General features: G+C 41.5%; 1 protein-coding gene across 8 annotated transcripts in view; it reads left to right on the forward strand.

The window, feature by feature from the left end:
* Positions 1-1,956: 1,956 nt before the first annotated feature.
* Positions 1,957-25,878, forward strand: part of ppp1r12a (protein phosphatase 1, regulatory subunit 12A) — a 48,186-nt gene continuing 24,264 nt past the window's right edge. For 5 of the 8 annotated variants that reach the window (XM_084039001.1, XM_084039002.1, XM_084039003.1 and 2 more), the window contains exons 1-3: positions 1,958-2,292; positions 20,093-20,223; positions 23,018-23,136. In XM_084039001.1, coding sequence (XP_083895127.1) covers positions 2,056-2,292; positions 20,093-20,223; positions 23,018-23,136 — 487 coding nt within the window. In that variant the 5' untranslated portion in view covers positions 1,958-2,055. Of the gene's footprint in view, positions 2,293-20,092; positions 20,224-23,017; positions 23,137-25,878 lie in introns of all 8 variants that reach the window. The other 3 variants (XM_084039008.1, XM_084039007.1, XM_084039006.1) reach the window with 2 other exon arrangements.

The following is a 25,878-nucleotide window of genomic DNA, read 5'->3' on the forward strand; positions in this document are numbered from 1 at the left end:
ACTGATGCCGTTGGTGTTCCACCATCTCTATGACTCAGTAGAACCACAGTCATTTCCCATGACATCTCTGTAACATTAGCGATCAGCTGAGCTGGTAGTCCTCTTCGAGTCTTAACCCCTGTGTTCTGGCTCAGAGTCCCGTGTGCTGCAGACCCCCCCAAGTCTCATTTACTGCATTTGCGGACGGTAAATTATTTAAACCTGTCCACATTCAGTGTCGCTGACATGAGGAATGGTTCTGCGATGGGAAAATGGGGGTAGCGTGACTTCACACAATGGCTCATGGTCACAGTTGCATAAATGTTTTGGATCAGGATTCTGCTTGAACAGCTTGCTATTCAGGATGTCAACTCCAAGTTCAGTGGGTGGGTGGTATCTAATCAAGAACGAGCAGCGTCATTTTCACTTTCTGAAATGTCTTTAAACCGCCCCAAAAATATCATTATCGTCTGTAAAGACACTATGTTAAAAGAAAACGGGGGGCTGCATGCTTCATACCCACAACGTGCGTATGATGAGGCTACACCACACCCCCTGCTGAATACACATGGGTGTCTGCCAACAATAACACACGGTGGTGCCAAAATAAAAAACACTTTATGTCTGGCCACCTTGTTTTTACTCCAGGTTGAGCCGGACCACCCCAGTGCTGGGGTCCACTAGACATTCCTGGCACTTCAAGTGTTACCCATCAAATCATTACAGGTACTTTGTGGTAAGAAGGCATTTATTTTCCCACAGAGAGCAATGAGTTTTTATTAAATGTAAACCAACCGTGCTATGACATTGTTGGAATAGCGGATCTCATTTGATGCATTCATGTATGGAAGAAAAATGGGAATACCTCTAAAATGAAAGTTTGCTTCATCAGCACGCCATTTTTCTGAAAAGATCATAAATCAAGTCAAGAGAAATACGCCTGGGCATGATATGCTTTGATAGAAATTGCCAAAGGAAAGAATGGAAACAGCAATACAAGATGGAGATACAGGTTTGTCAATAGCCATATTTATTATATTTGGTTTTCACTATCCATCTGTGGATAATGTACTGTATATGAATAGGGTGCAATTCAGTCCATTAAAAATGACGTACAGAAGTGTGGATATTGCTGAATGCAATCAGTGTTCCATAGGTCTGTCTTTTTGTATCTTCTCTATACAAAGACAAGACACATGCACATGGTTAATAATATGGCCTATATCATATTAGAGAGGTCAAACATTCGTATATCTATTTGAGTGGAAATTTTGATTTGTGTTAATGCTTTCTTCTTTCAAACTCTGAGGGCTGAATATAATATAAAACAACAACAAACACATCCACGGCTTCCAGCTTTACTTTTACTACATCGAGTGCATTAAATGCGCAAAACCAGTTGTAGTCGTCATATATTAAGTTTAAAGGGCATCTTCCACACACATGCTCTGACATCTCCTGATAACAATTGAACCATCTCCATGACAACTGTGCAACTCCTACGCTGAGAAAGACCAGGAGATATGGTTGGACCTTGAGTTTGTGAAGCTATTCATATATTATAATACCTTATATTATTGTAACGGATAACCTGCTGATATGTTATGATTTAGATTAATTCGCCGGTATGTGATAAATCTTATGGTTTAACTATGACTTCCATTACATACCCAATAATATCACCATAAACAATAATCTATAAAAGCAGAGAGGAGAACTTGCTGCTGTATGAAACAGTCTCTCTCTCTGAAAAGGAGCTAGCTGAATGTTATGTAATATTTTCAAGTACCCTTGTCTTATTTGGTGTACACAGTCTATAAGGGATTACCCTGCTCACTCTCCCCTCATAATCTGTTGATGATGACGTTATACTGCAGTTCCTGAGCTCAGGATCTCGCGAGGTTATGGAAAACAATCCAGACGCTCGCGCTCTCGCTCTCTCGCTCTCTCTCTCTCTCTCTCGGTTCCCCCCTCCTCCCCAGCCCTCCTTCCCACGCCCCAGTGCGCTGTGGGATAGTGGCACTATAAAGTATATCCTCTCTCGGAGAAAGATAAGAAGCCCGAGACAGGAGGGGGATGAAGATGGCGGACGCCAAGCAGAAGAGGAATGAGCAGTTAAAGCGATGGCTGGGCTCGGAAACGGACCAGGAGCCGCCTGTTCTGAAAAAGAAGAAGACGAAGGTGAAGTTCGATGATGGCGCCGTGTTTCTGGCCGCCTGCTCAAGCGGCGATACCGAGGAGGTGCTCCGAATGCTTGACCGGGGCGCTGACATCAACTACGCCAATGTAGACGGTCTCACCGCCCTCCACCAGGTTTGTGATAACCCGCTATGGGTCTCAACGTCAGTCACCGGCCGTGCCAGTATCGTTAAACACAAATACAGTTTTGCTGCTAGCAACGGTTTGCCCTGGAACACCTGTCAAATGGTAGCCATTCTCATCCCGTTGTTTACCTACCTAGCACAGCCGTCCTTTTCGACGCAGGGCAACGTTAGAGATGAACACACTGGCTTCTCCGTGAGCTTGGTTATAGAATAGTTGAATTAAAAACCGTGCCAGCCTTGCATGCCGTTTTCAGAGTGCAATCCCCAATAAGCAGCAAAGTTAAAAGCTTCGCTTTAAGGACTACTTTTTGCCCCAGTAAACTAGCATGAGTCTATCCTCAGTCAACGGGTGCAGTCTAATTGCTGCACCGCTTCACTTCGAAATGTATACGTTGGGTCATTTTATGTTGCCTTCAAGCCGAACAACCTCTAGTGTTGTATGGTTCATTGATGTTGTTGGCAGATGCCACGATCAAGTATCGCTAGAAGTTTAACACAAATGTTGTCATTGATTGAGACGATTACTCGGGCCAAACGAATTACACAACGAAGGCTAGGAGTAAAAGTGGTGTTGTTGTTAAACCCTCCACCGCGACTGCGGCTACTCTCTGGAAGAAGCCGACGCTAGCTAGCGTTAGTTAGATACAACGTCATTCCATTACAGTCTAACGATATCCTTGCAAGGCCTTAACTGTATGCGACAGTTACGTGATTCGTACATCGTTGACAGTAGTGTTTGGTATATTAGTTTAACGTGATAAATGGTAACTTCTTTCAGTGCTATATCAGCCAAGCGGAATGTATGCTAACGCTACATTAGCAGGATTGGCTAGCTGTCGTTAGCTCTTATGGAGGTTTAGCTCAGGTTAATTCATTCGTTAGCTAGCTTGTGCAGAGACGTCAGCGGGTAACTTTTTTTTGGTCTCCAAATGTTTTATATTTGTTGACTCTGGCGTTAAGAGGGAACATGTGTGACAACTACTTTGCTATTTGACTGGAATGTCAGCAGTGCTAGGCTAACTATTTGCCCGCTAACCACGGTAGCTACGTTTACTAACCTCTGTGCTTTCATAGCCAAATAATGAAAATGGCAGCTCGTTTTGGCTGTCGTTAGTGGCTAACGTCAGGTGTTACCCCATGTATGTGGCTTTTTTTGATTTAAGCATGGCGAAAAGTCTGATATATACGGTTCTAAAGACACCAGTCCAGTGATAGTAGTATGTTAGCTCGTAGGTGCAGTTCCTGAAATGAGTCCTGCTGCGGCTAACTAGTTGGGTTCAGCGATGTGTAATGTTACTGTACCTACAGTAGATTTACTTAAATTAAAATTGCTGCAATTTGGCCCTGGAACTACTTCAGTGTAATGTGTGCATACGTCAATCTATTTAAGGGATTCATCTGTATTGTTTACTACTCTTTGTTTATTTTCTGCTACGTCTCAGATGTGACATCTCCTTACCATTTGTGAAATAAATCGCACCTGGAAATATCAGTAGGATTCCTTTTCAGATAGAAACTATTAGGTTATTAGATCTAGTGATATTTGTTACATATGAAATAAGATAATAATATGTTAGCAATATCAGCTGTTGTAAACCAATAACTATTAATTTTCTGTATTTAACACCAAATGGAAAATTCCTGTTTTGTACCCAGGACATTGCTATTATCTGTATGTACCTTAGACCTCTGGGACAACAGGACACCCCAGGTACTTTATTATCAACTTAACAAATCAAAGTTCTAGGTATTGCTGATGGAAACAAGTACTTCCACAGGTTAATTTACTGTGTCTGTAAGGATGTTTTCCACACCTATTTATTTGGATAGCAACTAGTCATATGATCTAGGATTTAATAAAATAATTATTACATTAAATGTTTAATGCAAGCATACATTTCCAGTGATGTCACCTCGTAAGTTGTGCCCACATGTCCAGTGTTAGTCAGCCTGAGTAATGTTAAGTGCACCACCTTGCTACATGACACATTTGAACTCAAAGATGCTGTTACACCTATTCGGTTACAAAAGTAAGGTTTCTGAGATAGATCATTAGCTTTATCTTAAGATAATGAATGGATTTTATTTGTGTGAATATTTGATTTGTGCACTTATTAACCCTGTTGTAAATCAACCATTATTTGTGCTCAGAGTCTGCTACAATGAAATCTGGAATAAGCATGGCCCCCTGTGCAAACTCATTGAGTGGAAACGTTGCCTTTCTATGGGCTGATGTCCAGAGATGAGCCAGAGTGAGGAAAAAATTTGCAGTGCAGCTCTTCAGACCTAACCATCTCTGGAGATGAGAAGCTGCCCAGTGTGTGCGCTGTAGGCCAGCATGTGATCCTGGGGGTTTGGGGTCTTTTATGAAGAGTTCGAAGTAGGTGATTTATATTTAGATTGTCAGTGAGGTCAAGATTATGAAGAGGAGAGGGGGACAGTCAGTCAATCATAGTATCTTTTTTGTTGTGATTTCCTTTTTTAGTTTAGATTAAAACTTGCATGCATTACATGACGTGATTTTTTTTTTTTTTACTGAAATTTTGTATTGTACAAAACATACATCACTGGTCATTTTGATTAGTTTAATTTGGTGCAATAAACTGCACAGCCTTATTCTGTTGAATCACTGACCTCTGGCTTTGTTGTGAAGTGTGTCATGTTGTTACATGAGGACTCACTCCACACTGGGTGCAGCGATATCACTCCCAATGCTGGTGACCAGTGCATGGTTATAAATATCACTGCCACAAGTTCTCCTAACTGGGTTTCAGGAGATGATACTAAGTTTGGGTATGACTCAGAGTCTGTAGCTCTGCTTTGTAGTGCAGCCCTGGCATATTCTCACATGTAGGCTAAAGTTTGTGTCTTTATGCGGGTCATGGGCCTTCTTGTTTCTATGGTGTGATCCATGCTCAAGACCATTACAGGCCCCCTTGCGTATATGGACATTGATGGGGAATAGGAATGAAGTTTGGTGAATTAATCTGTGACACCTTTTGTTTTTGATATATTCCAATGAAAAGTGCAACTTTTGTCTTTTGTCATTTCAAAATAAATGTTCCATTTTGCTGTGTGATTGACTCGGACAGATTGGTTCACCCAAACACAGACTGCTTGGATCCATTGGATAGTAAAGAGGATGTAAAAGCGAATGAGGGGTTCACTCGACAAGTGGAGATTCCAGATCTCGTCGGCTAAATTCGTCTCAGAGGGTAGCATTCCAAGTCCTGTCGTCCTAGTCCGTACATTCCTCACATGACAGTCGCTGGAAACCATGGCAAAGAGAGAGCAGAGCAGACATTCCTCAGCTGTCACCTAAACCCCTCCCCTCTAGTCATTCTCTCTCTGGCTTGCCTCTCTCCATACAATGCCAAGGCCCAGCTGACTGTTGCCCACTGAGCTCCATCAAGGCAATTAGTGTGGTGGTAACCAGTGCTCGTCGCTTCACACAAGAAAATCTCCACACTGACCCACACCTGAACTTTTTGTCTTTAGTGTTCATAGCTTTTGCTGATCCCCAGGACTGAGGTGACAAGACTCAGCCCAGCTTAACATGTCAGACTAGGGTATTACAATGCCTTTACTCTGTTGACATTACACACCCTCATTATGGCCCTGAAGTCTATGAACATTATCTTGCACTGTCTCCATGACAACGACTCAGCGAAGGTTGCTAGTCACTTGTGTTGGTGGATTTGCATGTTCGGAGTGGAAGTTACATAACCGACTGAACAGAGAGAGTCTTTGGCAGTGCTCAGCACTTTGAAATCAGAATCAATTTCATGGATTTTGTAATGGAACAATTATAGAGCATGTGGCGGAAGATGGTGAGGCTGTGTTTCTTTTCACCCAGACCCCAGCATCATCGTCATATTAACACATTACATAATTGCCGTGGATCTCTCACTACAGCCCCTACTGCGATTCTCAGCTGTGCCTGAGGCTCGCAGTTGACCAGTGAGAGGAGCAAAAAGAAATGCCTTTGAAATGTCCCTGTCCTCCTGATAAAGGCATCATGGCATCCTCTTACAGACCCCAAGCCTCTTGTCCTTCTGCCCGAGGGAGAAAATCCTCCATCTCAGGTGGAGAGGCCCCATGGCTGAGACATGCATCATATTGCATCTCACCTGTTTTGCTAACCTATACAACAGGTTTGTGATTTACCAAGACAGGCTTAATCCACAAATCTGTCAGGGCTGTAGCTGCATGCAGAATAACTCCCAGATCTGATGACTGTTAGATAAATACTACCTAGCATTACATATTTGAGGGTGAGATGTAATGCACAGTACTGTTATTAGCTTTTCAGCAACCTGTGGGGTTTGTAGAAGTCTACAGCATGAAGCCTAAAATGATCCCAGATGACTGTGCTCTTTTGCATGTAGGTTTAATGAGGAATTCTACTGATATTTGGTAGACTCATACAATGCATTGTAAAGCCACTGTCTTTTGAGGTGCATGGTCTTCAAAATCAACATCCCTTTGTGTCTTTTTTGAATGGTAGTGCAATACATGCAGATTTGAGATGGATGTTATTTTCACTACAGGGAAGCTTTTCGTGTTGTTGAGACTAGCATGATTGAGTGATTTATATTAACTTATATTGTTACACATCAAGTTCCATGTGCTTTAGATATCCGTCAGCTTGACTAAAGTTCAACCTTTCTGTGGATTTTTTGTTCATTCTTTAATTGTCATTGAGTAGTTGTGTAAATAGCCCCACAAGGAAAATGTGTGCTACTTGGCGACATAAATCAAATGGATTCGACGGGGACTACCTGACATATGTAGAGCTAACATGCACATTTCTTGTGCCAGATTCATGCAGAGAAGACTGTTAGGCTACAACCACGACAGCATTTTATTTCTAAAAAGTATAACTTTTGTACTATAATGGAGATGTTTGAAAACGCTGCTGGATCCGTTTTAGTTAAAAAAAACTGCATGGTTGCATTTTAGTCTGAACAGGTTGAAACGTTTGAAAACAATGATGCAGACATTCATATTGACTTCTCGATTGGGTCATATCAGTCACGTGTCCTTTTCTGATTCGCCATGCCACTATCACGTGACACATTCTGGAAGAAAATAAATGACATCAGCCATGATTAACATGCGACTACTTAATTCAACATGGATAGCGAATTACAGGTGTTGCTGACCTTGTTATGCTAGCAGCTGTGGCAGTAAGAACAGAGATTATTGCTGAAATGGCAATAACAACACTAAAGAGTTAATTATCTATAGATAGGCTTTGAAGTTGACATGATGAAGTTAAACTGCATTTAAAAATGTTGTCTCAATTAAATGAAAATGTATCGCTGGGCATGGCGATTATGAGGCATCGTAAATACTAGAATAATTTCCCATTAAAACCCAACAGTTAATGCCCATGTGGTCCTCGGGCATTTGATTTCTGCCCATTTAGAAGAAGTCTTCTTTTACATCACTTTTCTTGCAAAAGGTTGCACAAGGCTTCCAGGTTCTTTTGTCATGGTTTGTGACTTACAGTAGCAGCTAGTCACTCATGCATTTCTAATATTGCAGAATACATTAAGATTAATAATTCATGGACTGGATTCTAGACAGTCTACTCCTGGATGTTATTGTTCTTTTGTCTAGTGCAAATACATCATGGCCAGTCCTCCTTAAATGTGATTAGCTATGTTTTGCTATTTTGTTGTGGCTAATATTTAAACCTAATAACTGCTTGGCATCTGAGTTATTAATGCATGTGTATGACTAACGACACATCTTTGACTGATATCTCAATTCTAGTCTCAAAGCCAAAGTTCACACTCGCTCATGCAATTTGATTCAGTACAAAAAAAACAAGAGACTAATCATAATTACATTTTATTGTATTCATATTTAGCCTCTTGGTACCATTATTCAGTTTGATGAATGATCGGCTTCTCAAACAGCATCACAGTAGAGGGTTTATCAGCGCATCATGAATATATTAACCACATGAACCAAAATAGGTCTTGCAGAAGTAAGTTGTAACCTATCTGTTGACTTCAAACAGATGGTAGGAGGAATACAAGAAGGAAGCCATGTCTAGATCAATATGGATTAAAGCCAATCAAACCATGACACAATAGCAGAAACAATGGTTGATGACAGTGCGTTTAGATTAAGAGATTTTAGAGATATTAGATTTTTCTGCCAGGACCACTCCATTTTTTAATTGGAAATGCTTTTTGGCATTTTGAGTCAGTGTAGTTATACTGTAATGCACTGATATAAAGTAAACATGTTTTCAATTAAATTTCTTACATTAAATTAAAGGTCACAATGAATTCCAGTCTCAACTGAATCACTGTAGCGCTATTTTAACCTTAGCATGCTTGATGACCGAGAGTGTTAATTTTAGAATTGGAGCCCCAGAACATGTATACATTACCTGTGTATAATTGGCAGGTCTCTCCTTGTCAAGCTGGCTCACTGTTTCATTCAGCCTCGCTACCAACCCCATAATCAACAGCAGGAAGTCCTTGTGGTTTTTTTTGCGCGCCAATGATTTGCAACATGCCAGGTCATCTGCTGATTGTGACACGTCGGTGTTGTTTCCCTGCACAGTGTGTCATGATGACATGTATGGCTTTGAAAATAGACAGCCACTTTGTAAGCTAAATGGGTTGTTAAATGTCTTGCAATGTAGTTGATTTGTAAAGGTAGTTACTTATTGAAATCAAATATGTTCACACTGCGCAGTAAAAGGTACATGTAAATTTGTCTTCAGTGGGAGATGGTGTATGCTCCTTCCCCGTTGCTGATAAGTAACACATGAACATTTTAGCCCTTTTAAAGAAAGGACCGTTGAATTGATTTCTTCTGAAACTAAAATCATGCATACCTCAGTTGCTTCTGATCTGCTTGCATCCCGTGCATCCCATTTATGACACTGCTGCAATAATGGATAACGGGTATAAAATGCCAAAAGCATCCCCACCAGCGGATCTGGAACAGTGAGGGTTCTCTGAAGTATGTCAGATGAGCTTTGCTGCAGGTTGGAACTGGTTTACCTGGGGTCGTAAGGAGAATTCCTCAGTGCTGCCACGTATATATATGATCTCATTCTGTGCTGACTTGACAGCAAGGCTATGGACACAGACTTGACCTTGTACAAAAGCACATTTGATGTGGCGCAGGGGTGGATTTAACTCTTTAGCATGATGTAATTATGACAACCATAACATGGTACTGCTGTTGTATATGAATTTAGGAAAATGAGCAGTTGATTTTAAACCAACGGCAGCCATGTTTATCTCTTCCTTTTCTGCTGAAGGCGTTTTGATGATGTCAGCGTGTGCCACTATTTGTCACCCATACATGAGGTTGTAGCTCGTATTGCTCCATCGTTTGAGTCGTGAATGAGAAATAACATGCAAGCATAACTGCCTGTTGTGAGTCTTGTGTAAAACAGATTGGTAAAAGAACCTGCCAGGTGCCTTAACTGATTAATGGTCATCACTTGCTTTTCTGTCTGCCCCCACTTTTCCAAGCCGTGCATAATATTGAGCTGCTGTGTGAAATGTTTGTGGGATGACTTCAGCTTTTTGTGCTGTGGCACATAGTGTCTGTCTTTTACTCAAGCAGGTCTTCTTGAAGCCATCCTTCTGCTGTTTGCTTGGCGGCAGTCACATGTCTCACGCTGAGTGTTTTTTATGAGCTGTTTTTGAACTGAAAACACCTGGACCCAGAGACTGTGAATTCCTCATTGTCTTAAAGAGCAGCGAGTACAATTAAGGCAGAGAGCACATGTCCATTTGTTGTCTGTGGAAGGGTGAGGTTACATTCTTTCCATTTATTCTCAAAATGGCTGCATCTTCAGCTGACAAAATGAGGGGTAGGGATAAACAAAGTGATTGGCCCGGTATACACAATCTACACTTTGTGTTATTGTTAAGCCAGAACATGATATCCTAAGGCACTCAGGTGGAAGCAACACTGCAGTAATAACTTTTCCAACTGTAACGGAACGAACCCGGAGTTTGCTGTGATGCTACCCCATTAGTGTTCTTGAGAATAAGTGCATGCGAGTGCTCTTCCTGCAGATAAATAGCAGTGTCAGATGGACACTGCTAAGGCAAATGGACTTAATGGATGTATATGGTCTCTGTGTTAGTTAGAGGGTGATCTTAAGATAAGAAAATCATTCAATTTTAATATCAAGCAGAGCTGCAATGAGTAATCGGTTAGTTGTCTACTATTAAATCATCAACTATATTGATAATAATGAATCAGTTTGAGTAGTTGATTAGGAGGGAAATAATCAAAATTCTCTGATGCTTCTTAAACATGAATATTTTCTGGTTTCTTTATTCCTTTATTATAGTTAACTGATTATATTTATAGTTACGGACAAAACAAGACATTTGAGGACATCATCTTGGGCTTTGGGAAAAACTGACTTAGATTTTACATGATTTTCCGACATTTTGGGACACAAAAAAACAGATTAATTGCCAAAGAAAATATTCGTCAGTTGGAACACGACTAATTGCAAAATAAAACACGATGAAATCATGTTCATCATTCATTGTCCCCCACATTAAATTTTATCTCCATGTTTTATAGAGCATAAATGTCAGGTCACTGAGTTCAATCAAGCTGAGATGTTCATAGACTGTTAAACGAATAATTAATGAACCACACCCACTCATGCAATGACACGGTGAAGTTACGATCCTCAAGGTCTAGCCCCTGGGCATTTTTATTAATCATGTTGAGTAATATTCTGGTCCACTGTGCAGGAATCTCATTCAATGATTTCATTATGATGTTTTCTATTTACCATCCTCATACGTCAAATGACAATGTGCAAAGTTGGGGGGGGGGGGACATTATCTGTCGCCTCTTATACATCAGTTGAATGTTTTAAGCAGCTGACATTTTAAGCAGCTGACATTAATTATTGATCATTATGGTGGCTAACCATCATCAAGAAACATGCTTAGAATTACCATAATACCCTTGTGTCTTATTCAGGTTGTTAGAAGGACAATAAAAATGGAAGCCCTTGTCCTGTGCGTTTTCAGGCCCAGCACTCAGGGAGGAAGAGGGGTATTGCTCGTCTTTCCTTACTGAAGTGGTGATTGTAGGAGGGATCAGGGTGTTGGAGATTTCAGGCCAGAGAGGAACAGGAAGTGGCTGTTTATTTTTCTCATTTCCTCTTTGAGGCTCCACTAGTGAGCCTGCTTCTTCCACTCCCTCTGCTTTTATGTCTGACACAAGCCTAACATTGGCCCTTTTTGTAAATAGATGTAAGCACTTGCCTTGCCTAGTGATTTACCTATAACCGGGAAAACAAATATCCATTGTCATCTTTTCTCTTTGATTAAATAAAATGTTTTGCTTCTTTAAATTGTGGACTAGTTTCTCCTATGGAGATGGTCGAGGTCTGCATTTTATCAGCATATTTTTTTCATTTTAAATCCCATATATTCAAGTGCAATTTTCTATATCTAATGCGTTTGTTTTTTGTTTACATGCGTGGAGATTATTAAAGATGAATCTTACTCTGTTTTTATCTAAGGAGTCCATTCAAAAGTGTGGATTTAGTCTTGGGCCTTGCATGGCAGAGCACTGGAAGTTCAGCATGCGTACTGCGTAGTGATTTAGTGTTACTCTAGTGACATCCATATTTTTGCTATAAATTGGTAGATTTGCTGCAGGCTAGACCCTGGCACCCAGACTATCCATTTAACGTCTTGGGCTCAGAGCTTGTTGGCATGTGTGGTGACAGCGCCAGTGCGCTGGGGGAAGAGGAGAGGGAGTGCACTGTGGGCATTTCTCTATGCCTCTTTAGTAGACGGACTGTCAGTGACTGCTGAGTGAGCTATCTACTGTCCTCTGTAAAGCAGCCTCCACATAACGGTTCTATTATATGGAAATATCAACAGAGGTTGTATTCTGCCGTGGCTATCTGACCTCTCTGCCTCCCCCGGCTCCCCCTCTCGCCATTGGACCCCTCACATGGAAACTAATTTGGCTCTCAAGTGGGGCTATTGTTTTGGCTGCTAAGCGAAAGCCCAAGCGAAACATACAGTTACAATCTTGCCGGCATCCCCCCCCCCCCCCCTCTTCCTCAATCCTGGTCTTCTTTTTCCACGGGAATCCCAGGGCCATATATGGTCGTCCTCAGTAGCGGCAGCAGCAGCTAGAGCACTGAACGCAGAGGCTGTGTGTGCATGTGTGTAGTCTGGTTACAGCTCCCAACAGGGCTCATCTAGTGGAGGGACCCAGCTGGTTGCCCTGAAGCGCTCTAACCCTCCCCCTCGTACCCTCTGGCCTCATGAACCCTGCCAATAGCACAGGAGCCGTGAGCTCTTTGTCTCAGGCATAAACACACACATAGATGTACACCTTACAGAACATCCACATGAAAGTCTCTCACTAATATAGATTCACGGATCTGTTTTAATCCTTTATTTTATCCATGTCTGGTTTGTTCTATTTCCAATATAATTTAATCTTCTTTTTCCCCCCCCCCTGCCACATCGCATTTTGTCTGGGCTGATCTGCTTGACACACACACACACACACACACACACACACACACACACACACACACACACACACATGCAAATGCAGACACATAACGCACTCATACTTACATGCAGGCGGTAAGAAGGAATTCCTTTTGTGGAAGTGGCTGCGCGCCTCTGAGCCGATGACGTAGCCCTACGAGGAGTGGCCAGAGCGCTGATGCCTGAAGCCCCAAGGCTAGGAGTATTACTTATCTGGGAATTTCTCCACTGGTATGTCCAGGGCCTTGCTGCTTACTGGTTAGGTGGTTGCAGATAGAAGTTATACTATGAGAGGGAGAGGGAGAGGAGTAGAGCAAAAGAGAGGTCAGTTCTGAGCTCCAGATGAAAATGCTGTTTTTTATATAAAAAGTCCTGTTATAAAGCTTATTAATGGATGCCCAAAGCACACATTCTGAAAGCCAACAAATCTTTTTTTTCTCCATTTTGTAACTTTTGAGAAACCTTGCATCACAACACCTAGATCATGTTTTGGCTCCCCTGGCACTGATAGTAGAGGGTTTCAGCCATCATCCATCTCATCACAGAAATTACAGCAGTTTCTCTCCCCCCACATCACACAAAGAAGAAAATTGGTGAGGGCTTACTGAAAGTGCCAGATCATTGCATGGGATGGCATAAATTAGCGAAGGAAGTTTATTTTTATGACTGTGTTTAATTTGTTTTGTTCTTTTTTTTTTTTTTTTTTTTTTTTTTTTTTTTTAGAGTGGACGTGATATCCCTCGTCTTCACATGCCATGTTTTTAAAGGTCTCTGAGTGTCTTGTGGTCGTGTATATGCTTTGGGCCCAGCCAAAGTCCTGATCACAATCAAAGTGTGAGCGTCTCAAACCTTTTGTGGGTTGGGGGTTTGAACAGCTGTTCCCCCCATAACCATGTTAATCTTTTGGTTTGTTGTAGTTTTACGTTTAGTAAAAGCATATTTCACTTAATTCTCTGGACCTATTTATTTGGTAGAAATTTCACTTGTCCTTATGAAAACTGTTTACACTGAGGTCTGTGGATTAATCTGAGGAATCTGGACATTGTGTCTGAAAAGGGATGTCTCTGTCGAGTTGAGAATGACCGTATTCATTGATTGAGCACCACCAATGAAATTCCAATCACCACCATTGTCAAATAAAGGCTGGATACCATCAGAGAAAAGAGGGTAAAAGGAGCGTTGAAAGGTATGCTCGGGGCAACACTCAGGCTTATATATTTCACATGTTCAACTGATGTGAAAATCTGGTTGTTGCGAGCTTACTTTACGTCCCTGCACACCAGTTTCCTATAATACAACTACAAAAGCTACTTATGTACATATTAATCAGCTGCCCTTATGTCAGACAATAAACCATATGTATGCATTTATGACTGAATAGAGAGCAGCATAATTGATGCGGTGGTTAATCCTACCAAAAGCTTAACATTAAATACTTTGTTGTGGCCACATTGGTGCAAGAGTCTATTCAAGCATTTTTGAGATTTTGATGATGCTGACAATTTTGTAGTTGTGCTGTTTTCATTATGTTTTGTGTACATGCTGTGATGTGCTTGTGGGAGGATTTTTAATACGGCTTTTTTCACAAACTGTCTGAAATAAATTTGGGCTGTCAACAAAAAAAAAAAAAAAATTCCACAAATCAGCCATACTTCATGCATTGCGGCACAAAGTTCAGCTCAAAACGGCGTGCTATGTCGTGCTTCACAGTGCTACGTAGAGCTGCATCACTCGTGGGCAGTAAGGACACAGTGTCATGCACATAACATGCATAAATGGGTATCAACTATTTGAATATCAATTTTTTTTAACAGCGAATATATGAATGAGCAAGGCACACTGTTGTCAGTCATGGGTGTTATTGTTGCCATGCACCATTGACATTATCATAAAATGTAGAATAGCTGCTAGCACATTGGGCTTAGCTGGCTCTCTGTGTCACTCCTTGGCACACTCAGCAGTAAAAACGTGCAGGAGCCACAACAGGAGCTTTCTGCGGGGTGCTTGACTTGGCCGTCTGAGGGTGCTACTAAAGGAAGTCAAGGAGGGGAGGGGTCTTCAAGTGTCTCCTTGATGTTGAGTGCTGCTAAATTAAGCTCGGAGCTTTCTGTACGATGGCCCAGAAGATAATAAACCTACCCTTTTACACTCGTACATACACACACCCCACAGTAGCTATACCCGTTTACTATAGCATGAAGAAGACTTTGACACCCAGACAAAACATATTTAAAATGGCAAACTTGTCTATCGGAAGTCAGCCACTTTAGTTCATTGTTTACATAAAAAAAAAACATTACGTAAATGTGGCTCCAATAATGTAAAGTCTAAAAGTCATCATATCTGCAGAAACAAAATGAGTTATTGTACTCTGGATTCAGAGCACATTGCAGATTTGGGTGACTGGCTTAATATAACCACTCTGGCCCTTTTTATTTCTTTTCACTCTAGTATTTCTTTTTAATTATTTAAATGGGAGATTATAAGTAGTAGCAATGGCAGCCCCATAATCCCACAGAAAAGGTCATGAGAATCGCTCCAACAACCGTTAAAATTCATGCCTGCAAGAGGTTAAAAAAAGAAAGATGACACCTCAAGATGCTCCTTTCAACATGAGTTTTTTGATGTTGTCTCACAGTGGTTTGCTTTTTGCACTGCCTTCAGGGGCTATCCGAGCAACCCCTGTGTGTTTTAAAATGAAGTCTTTTCTCTATTTATTTATGTTTCTTACAAAAGCCTGACAAGGCCTGAACCCATGTTCTCTTTTTGGCTTTGTTGTCGTGGTAACAGACCGACCTCCTTGCGCTTCATGGGTGCATTTTTGGGCCTGCTCCAAGAATGGCTTAGCCCATCTTCTTTGCGGCGCGAGTAGGGCTCGAATTCCTCCATATTATTTCAGGATTAGACTGGTTCATATGATGGACACTGTATTGTTTCTGTCCTAATCTTCTCCATATTTATCCCCACTGGCTTGGGAAGGTTTACCAAGTAAGTCGCTTGATGGTGCCCCACACAGGTGCAGTTAATGGATGAGTGTGTGAAGTGGGAGATATGTACATGGTCCTGTCTTATTTATCTTTCTGTTTTAGGACTTTGTTATCCAAGTGCAATTCTGCTCTTCTGAAACCTGTTTTTAATATGACAAGTCAACATGAAAAACACTAGTGAGGTATTTGCATATATCCAACATTTATGACTACTGTTGATCTAGAAAGGTGAGGCGAGATGACATGTTTATGTTTGCTCCTCCCATCAGCATACACCAGCTCACAAACGCAGAAGACATAATTTGTGATTCGGAGTTTGTTTTGAGCATTTGGAAACAACGGGTAGGAGCTGCAACAGGGAGAAAACTATGAAGTCTGTTAAATGTGACATTTACCCCAAAGAAAATGTTTTAATGATGCCTACTTCATGTGGCTTATTGATTTTCTTCCCATTCAAATTGACCTTTGACATCCATTAACCACAGTTCAGAATTTTCAACTTCAATTAATTTTCTAATAAGAGATGAGTGACTTCCATTGCTTTTCTTGCTCGACTGCAAACCATGTCCTACAAAGCCTAATGGATAAACGGAGCTGTTTGCAGAAGCTGGCCCATGCAGTGTACATTAAACTCCCAATCAATCAAATGGACCATCCTATGTCCATTGATTAGGTTAGTAGTTGATTTTTTTCCTTTTTGCTGTTATGTCAACTTCCCAGAAGCCTCGTTTCCATTAGGGAGGTCCTTTTTATCAGAAAGGGCAGCAAAGACTCATCCTGTAGTCCGTCCTGGCAAACCGACAGGAAACATCAAGTGATGTCTAACGTGGTGTGGCCACATAGTGTTGAGCCAGTCAGTAATTCTCTCTCAATGTAGCAACCTCAGGTCTACTATATGTGTAACTTTGTAACTTCACATCCTGCTCTTAAAAAAGAAAATGTATACCATGAAGTGCCGTCCACCTTATTGCCTTCATGCTTTACAAGGCCTCCCCTCTACTCCCCCTCAGGCACACTGGCCAAACAGGTTTAAATGGCAACGTGTCTGCTTGAGAGTGAGTCATAACATGTCTGAATGTTTCACTATGAGCACAGCACAGTATGTCATTCCAGGGTTTATTGTGATGAAGAGGCACAGGATTAAGCCCACAATGTTTCTTAATATAACTGCAATTAATATTTAGATGTGCCTCCTCTACTGTCTGACTCACTCACTCTGCCTGCTGTCAGATATAAAATGTTTTTGTAGATTTATCTAAGCTGTGGAGGTGAATGTTGCATGGCGTTGGAAAAGCCTATACTGTCCCCCTTACATTACTGCTCTTTTGTCTGTTTGTTGAGCTGCCATCATGCTCTCAGAACAAAAGCTAGATGATTGTTTTTTAAATATCTTTTTTACTTTTCTTTAGCCTGTCCCACTGGTCACTACACTATGCATACTCTTAACTCATGCTGTGACTCTGGCACCTGTCAGCCACACACAATTACAGCCATTAAGGGATTACCTTTGTTGGGCTCCGCTAGCTGCTGGGAGGAGCCAGTGGAGGAAGGCTGGTGACACACTGAAGAGGGAGGACGCAGCCACCACTGTGTTGGCCTTAAGGGGCTTGTTTCCATTCTTGGAGAGGGAGAAGACTTTGAAGAGATAATAAGTGTGTGGGGAATGACTGAGGGGGAGGATTTAGATGAGGGTATGGAGGACAGTTTTGAAATGAGAGGCAGTAATGATCCTTTTTTCAGTCCCATGTCAGCAGTCCAAAAAATGAAAGTCAGAGCAGTGTGCACATAGACGGTACCTGAAACACCATTTCAACACTGACTGATTATATGCCATGTGTTTCCTTGCATCACCTAATGTATTCTGTTAAAAGTTGTACTTCACTGCAAAGAATACAGCTGACTGCCGTCAGCCAACATGCACCTTCGTTGTGTCTGCACAAAGATAAATGATCACTCTGTATTTGTGATCTGAGATAGAAAATGCACTGTACGGAAGAGCTTACAGTTGAAGTATTGCACACTGATAATGTCTGATTAAATAATTGACTCCAATTAATTGTTTTGCTCTGCATTTGTGTCATCGTCTGAGGTCTGTCCATTTTATATGATGTTGTGGCTAGACTCCTGTTAAAAAGTCTTGGGTGTCCCGGTATTTAATTTGAACTACAGGTCTGCCTTTGCTGATATTACCAAATTGTGGATTTGGATGGGGACCACAAGCTGACATGTGTTGGCGCAGGGTAGCCACATCATTTGCACATGATGGTGACGTCCAAGTAACCACCTCCTTGGCAGTCTGTTAACAAGTCAATCTGCACCTGGAGGAACTCTGTGCCTGAGCTCCTACAAACAACTAAACCACATCATACACGCACACTCACAGTCAGATAAGCTCCGTGAGGCCTTTGCAGGCGCTCTTCAGCTCTGGCCATGTACGGCGTTGTAAACGGCCCAAATTTGGACAAGGATTTCAGCCAGAGAGTCGTGTGCCCTGAACGTGAGGCCACTGTGTGTTCATGTGTGTCTGTTTCCCTTGTCAACACTTTTGTTGTCATAGCAACCCCAGGAGAGAGAACGAGACAGTGATGGTGCTGAGGGGACTTGGGTGGCAAAGTTCGGTGTTGATATTGCCAAATGGTGATTGTTGTGGGTTCTCAAGAGTGTATCTCCATTGATTGATTACAACCAATCGGTGAATTTGTGATTTACACCAATCATTCAAACCTGTGGAGTATTTTTAGATACTGGAGGAGAATTTTTTTTTTTCTTTATGGCCACTGCTTTGCAGGTCACCTTGTCACCATGTGACTTTGATTTTTAGGTAACTTCTTAACTTCAGTTCCTCTGTGTGTCCTGAAGGAAAATTGCCCTACAGGCTCTCCTTTGCTGCTTGTTGTTTTGGATGTTGCGTTGGCTTGGCTTAACACATTTAAAAAAATATATATATCATTTATCATGCAAAAATACGAAGGTTTTAAACAAAGAAAATATAATAATTTTAAGCAATTATATTGCTGAACACATTAAATTTCTTGGTAAAGTGTAGGACTTCTAATAAACAAATAAAATACAGATCTATACAATCATGTAAATCTCTCCTGTACATTTAAATTTGACTGAAACAATAAAGTGCCGATTTAAATTCTTAACAGAAACCCAAAGTACGCCCACCTAGGTGCAAATTCTGTTTCATAATGTTGCTACATCTCCCATTTCGGCCGTCAGAACATCTTAATTTAGATCTCTCCCACTCGCAGCTGCTATTTATTTCTGTGGCTATCACTCTCGTTTTCACTGTCAGTCATATAGGATTTGGTTTACTGCAGTGGGGGTTTCAGAAAATGGTTTAGCGACATTATTGATTGTGTGAAGAAAATAGACCGTTGCATGCTAAGCGCCCACTTTGTTGTCTGTGCTTTTCATCTGGGCTGTGATGCATCAATCATCTAACAAACATGACATATATGTGGGTGGTCCGCTTGTTTTCCAGTTAACAGTATGCCGTGAAATTGCATTAGGGGAAATCTGAGCGCTCCTCTGCCAAAACATTTAGTGAACCTTTTCCATAGGCTGTATGCCACTGGCAGTACCACTTACTCCTGCAAGTGTATTCTTAACAGTGAAGCTGATTTGGGCTAACTGAGTACTTTAATGTGGACTTTTAATGGTTTTAACTTGTATTCAGATTTTCCACAAGGCGTTCCAATATCCACTCCCACCTTATGATGTGCCTGTTAGGGACATCGTCCTGTCCTTAACCAGGAGACTGGCGTAACAAATCTAGCGTGTCCCCCTCACCAGAGAATGGAACAGTTCGTCATGATTAGGTTTGATTAAATGAAGAGGACAAACTAGGGGCAAAATGTGCTGGCGAATAGATCGGTTTTGCTTTTGCCTGACCGCAGATGTGGATTTAATTGAGTGATTCATAAGCGGCTCAGTGTTAAGAGAAGAACGTGCGGTGTGTTCGTGTGCGTTTGTGGTTCTTTCAGACCGTTTTATCACACGTGAGAAAATATTTGGTTAATGTGTAAAGCTGAGTGGTTAAGTAAAAGCAGTCTTGGAAAGTGTTTTTAAATTAAGTCGCTTCCCTTTAAAAAGTAGCAGCACATATGCACAGCCCCTCAATGCCTCTATCAGCTGTACTATGTCATGTTGCATTTCAATCCACCCTGCTATGTGCAGGCACACACAGGGCAGGCCACGCTCCTTGCTTCTTACACTGGCCTTACTCCCCTTCTCTCCATTTCTCTCTTTCTCTCAGGCATGCATAGATGACAATGTTGACATGGTGACTTTCCTGGTGGAGCACGGAGCCGGCATCAACCAGCCTGACAATGAGGGCTGGATCCCCCTCCATGCTGCAGCCTCCTGTGGATACCTAGACATAGCAGAGTAAGTATTGAGAGGCCTGTTTGGAAGCCAGTTTATTCAGTTTCTAAGAAGCAGTAGTATCAGTTTCATCAGGTTTGATTTCTGCAAACTCATCCTTACATCCTGTTTTGTATCTCGCTTATTCTCAGAACCACTTTGTTATGAGTCTAGCACTTTGTTTAACCTTTTCAGTTTGTGTGAAAATATCTGAGCTGTAGGGTCAATAAGGTTCCTGTATAAAGGTCTAGCAGGTACTATACATTTCCGTTTTGAATGTCAAGCACAAAGTGACATCAGGGTTAACATTTAACAAGTTGTTTTGACTAAATTTCTTTGAATTAACATCCTCAACGGCTGACAATTGGCTCATGTTTACTGTATAAATGCCTGTGTTCATTTCAGTCAGCATGCTAGAATCAACATGCCAAAAGTCCTAATTATCAGTAGCACACAGCTCTTGTCACATTTTGACAGGAGCGGCAGCCCATCTGAAAGCTCGGACATACGTTGTGAGAGGGATGTAATCAAATATGGAGAGATCAGACTGCTATATCTGGAGTCAAGCTCTAGAGTTGCACTGTAGTATTTTCTTGTTCCTGGTCCTTTTCAGGTAAGACTGCTCATAGGCCTCAGAACACAACAGAGATGTTATCAGAGGATCCAGGCTGTCCAAACAGGCTAAAGGGGCTGAAGGAGCTCAGTTGTACTCATTGTTCAGCATATTGGGAGTGTGCTATGACCTGCTTTACTAATGTTTTACATTACAGGAACCTGGCTACAGATTTATCCCCACTATTCATGTTTTCCCAAAAGTGCAACTGGATGTAGGGAGATAAACATGTAATTAGTTGCCATGCAACTTTCTGTCTGTGTTGTAATATAAAAGCCTTTTTGAGCAATAATGCAGAAGAATTATATATTTGTCCTTTCATTGAAGATTAAGAGATATTCTAATGTTGTTATCTTCTCAGACCCAGCAAGTCTGTGTCCAGTAGGTCTCATGAACTGTCTCATCGCTGGGCAAGTAGTACAGAAAACAAAACGTTTTTTGTTGTCACATAATGAATGAAAAGGTCAAGTGTCTGGCCTGATATGGGTGAAAAATTATGGAGACATCATGTCATAGAGAGTAACTCAGCAACCTGATGTGGGTGGTGAGTTCTCAGTAGACCAATTTTAATCCCAGCATCCTCATTCAACACTAAAGGAATTCCAAAGCTTGACTGTATCTCTAAGCTCATGGTGTCACCACAGCCATCTAATGGTAGGGTTGGTTAACAATCCCACTGTGGGATTCAAGACCACAAAGCCATCGGGCCAAGTAAAGCTGACCCAAAATAGGCAGAATAGAAAGTCCAATCAAGAAGATATAAAACTTTAAATCGTAACTGCAGTCAGTCAGTTCAGTTGCCATTTGGAGGGGGGGAGTCATAAGCACTCAGCCCGTTTCAAGTGGTGTGTTGGCCTAATGAGAAGGGCCTGAGTCTCACCGCAGCTTTAATTGGAAGCAGCTGAAGTCGAGATGTTGAATGGGTAAAAAGGTCTTGAATCTCTGCTGGAGGCAGACAAAGATGTAAAGGGTTAAATTGCTAAGTGGCTTTGGATACAGTGTTGCATGCATATTTTGGTTGTCTGCTATTATTTATAGAGGGTTTTATGGTCTAACTCCGGGTTTGTCAAGGGTCATGCAGACAAAGACTTGTTATATATAAACTAAATCATCTATGAAAATAAAGATTTCCACAGTCTGTTCATGTAATAGGGGTACATTTTTAAGTGGCCACCGCCTGATATTTCATGTCTTGTTTGGAGACCACCTACACTGCTCAGACAAATTAAGGCAACATTTAAATCACACATCAGATCTTGAACAAATTGGTCAAGTACTTTTGCTGAGAACAAAATGTCTTGGCAACGGTCAATGGAAACCAAAATCATCAACCCGTTGAGGGTTCAATTCAAAATCACACTGAAAATCAAAGCACCTCATCATGTGACTCGGTAGTGTGTTTGGCCTCCGCGTGCCTGTATGCTCTCCCAACAACATCTGGGCTGCTCCTGATGAGTCAGCAGATGTGTCCTGCAGTATCTCCTCCCAGACCACGATCAGAGCATCAGTGAACTCCTGGACAGTCTGTGGCGGTACTTGGCGAGGATTTGGATTTGAGCCACTCCTTGTTCACACTCTCCCTTTTCTTTATTATGTAGGTGTGTTTTGTTCAGTCTGTTTGCACAGCCTGAGGATGACCCTCTGCAATTTAAACACACAGCTTGTGTGTCTTTAGCATCTTACTTATTTGAACATGTCTGCTGAACACAAGCAAAAGAATTGTGCATGACTCCATTTGGGTATTTTTTTTTTCCTCTCAGTATTTGTTTTTGAAGAATATTCATATCAGCATGTCTTTATAGGGACATTTTCTAAAAAGAATAATACAACTGCAACATCCCAGATAATTATGCCATTTAAGTATTATAATTTAATTTATGTGATCCGTAATCTTGGCCTCGATGTGATGGGCAAAACAGGAGATGTGACAGTCATGTCAGACTGTACTGTAGTCTCAACCAGTTTGGGCACCGAACCAAAAGCAACATTACACAGCTCCTGTCCTTCAACTGATGAGGAAGCAGTTGAAGGAAGTGACAGTCGCCTCTACCCCCTTTCCTTTTCACCCTGTCAGAGGCGAGAGTTTGGCCTCAGACTTTGCAGTACAAAATCAACCAGACTCCCCCCTTCAGAATAACACCACTTTAGAAAATAACCTTCTTGGCTCAAACCTAAATTGTGTTTGTGTTGTTGTTGTTGTTGCAGGTATCTCATCAGCCAGGGTGCCAGTGTAGGAGTTGTGAACAGTGAGGGTGACACACCTCTAGACATCGCTGAAGAGGAGGCAATGGAGGAGCTCCTTCAGAATGAGATCAACAGACAAGGTACAGAATTGAAGACGGTGTTGAACTACTGGGTCATCTCTCTCTGACCACACGAAAAGGCCTTTATGGAAATGTATCTCAAGTGAATTCAACCACTGTTTATATACTGTAGTCAGTGTTGCCTTGGCCAAAATGTTATGTCTATTTGCACTCTGCTTTATTAAGTATGTTATTTAACAGTGACCGTGCTCATTAATAAACACTGATGAAATGCAACAGAGTTAGCCAAGATGACTAGCCAGTAATAAAATAGAGACGATAATAATTTTTATGGAGCTGTTTCAGGTGCTACCATGAAGTCAAGCCTAATAATATCAAGGAACAGTCCTGACATGTTCAGCGTGTAAATGTCAGCATAGCTGGCCGGAGCCCTATGTGTATTTCATGCATGTATGAGTATGTTGTCAAATAGAATCTGAGCTCTCATTGAATGTCAGTCACCTGCTGTTTTTCGCTTGCTTGCTTGACTAAAACTTACATAATATAGAAAAGCGACCCAGCTATGTTGTGAGCACTCATGTGATGATTCAAAACCCAAAAGTAGAGTTTTTCTATTTTCGGCCGGGGCATTCTTGAGATGATGAAAAGCCCTCCCCTATGGCGAGAGGCCATGCACAGATGTGTAACCTGGCCCCGGGCCAGAGGGGGTGATCCTTGGCTCACAAATAAAGGTTGCCAGGGTTGCCCTTCTTTGTGGCACCATTTGCCTCCTTTTTTCTTTTTTTTCATTCTCACATTTTACTACAAGCATTTGCGTGCTGACAGCAATGCTACATTTATAACCACTGCCATCATTTATAGTAAGGTGTGAAATGCGTGTTGCACAGTTAGCCACTCATGTAAGGCCCAATGGAAATGTATAGGATTGGCTTGTTCACAGGGTCAGAAGATGCTGTCTTCATGTAATACACAGCATAATGCCTCCACTATATTCACACTATTTTAAGCTTATTGTGCATTTGTGTTTACTGTCTGATATCTCCAGCAACCTCAAGGGGAAAAAGTTATGGTCCAAGTGTATGAAAGCACCTGGCATCCAGTGATAATTACACCCTGAGTAATGTTGCGCTCCTTGTCCACGTTATATAACGACGGCGAGACATGCGCCCGCCCAAACCGCCGGCATCTCGGCCAGCTGTCAGCTTTCATTTGCCGATGCCGGACAGACGTGCTGCCTGATTAGGAGCATCCACACACTCCCGTCTCTAAGATCCATCACTAACGGCCACAAAACCAAATATGCATCTTCATTTTCCGTGCTCATAGACTTCCCAGAGCAAAACTAGTGAATGCGTTAGAATTATCTGGGCTTTATTTTTTTGAGTTTTATTTATTCATTAATGCAGACTTGCTTAAAAGTGCTTTTGAGGTAAAACTCCACTGAAGAGTTTATTTGCAACGATCCTCATGGCCTCAGGGCAGCTGCAGACAATCTACAGCTCAGTTCTCTGTGCTAGAGGTAGCAGGCAGCATTATGCAACGAGCTGTTGTGTAACCCTTCTGTATGATTGTAATGTGATTTTCTCCTCTCAAAGAGATACCAGTCATGGGGTTAAACTTAACAAGTGGCCATGGTTTACCCTTGGCAGGAACAACCTCTAGATCCTCTCCTTGACCCTGATTGGGTCAAGTGACCGGACAGCCACGTCACTTTCCTCCCATCAGCTGCCTCATGAGGACAGCTGCCTGTCCTTTTTAATGGACTGAAGGTGGACAATATCACAAATGTTTCTTAACCCACTCTGCCCCTGCTGTTGAGAGGACATGGGGGGTTTTGGATTATGACTGACTCTTTTCCCCACAGCAAAAAAGAAAAAGCAAATTTGTTGCCCTCTTTTCTTTTTTCTAAAAAAGACATTCACACATACCTGAAGGTGATTTATAGATTACTGTAGATATTTAATTTTGGCTTTACCAGACATACCTACATTACCAGAATATTGTCAGTGAGGCAAGTCCTTCTTTGGTCTATTGGATTTTATCTTTATCTTCTCATGTGGAAGATGTGCTGCTCTCTTGTAAAAACTCAACTTTGAACTGCTGCCAACGCTTCCACTCAGCTCTTGTTCTCTAGTCCTACTTAGAGGCCATTAGGCTCCCTGCTTTTTATAGACCCAGTGTAGGCTACATCCCAAGAGATCACGGGACGTTGGCCTACCTGGCCAGCTCCCCTTGCCTACATTAACTGAAATCCCCTAAGGAAGTTTGGGTTAATTTCCCTCCGTAGTGTGTAAGTTTTCTTTTACTTGTAAGAAAATCCGTTCACGTCTGAATTTTAGCATCTGTGGGTGTCGCACCTTTTTTGTTAATTTTCATAATTGAATAGAGTAATTTTTTACATTATACATACTATTTCTTGTAACATTATACAGTTTTGTAAAAGTCTGACTGTGTGAAGTAAATCTTGCCTTTTAATTTACTTTACCTTTTATTTTTATCTAAATTCTCACTTTTTCCATCTTCTTAAAATGTCTGTATATAGTTTAAGTTGAGATGTTCTGATTTCCATAACCTTTTAAATAGAGTGTGACATCATTTTAGGGGGCATTATTAAATTACTGCTTTACTGACCAGCCAGCTATGTTGAGAAACTGGTCCAGTCTTACTCAGACACTGAGTCATATCTTCCCATTTAGTTTCACTTTCTTTGACCTTAGCCCACAAATGAGCATGTCCAGTTTTAAACAAGAATAGTACTGTTACCATGCTCAATTTAAGCATGTGTTAGAATGGGATTTTTAC

The sequence above is a fragment of the Eutrigla gurnardus genome, assembly GCF_963514095.1.
Source record: "Eutrigla gurnardus genome assembly, chromosome: 21".
NCBI classification, from domain to species: domain Eukaryota; kingdom Metazoa; phylum Chordata; class Actinopteri; order Perciformes; family Triglidae; genus Eutrigla; species Eutrigla gurnardus.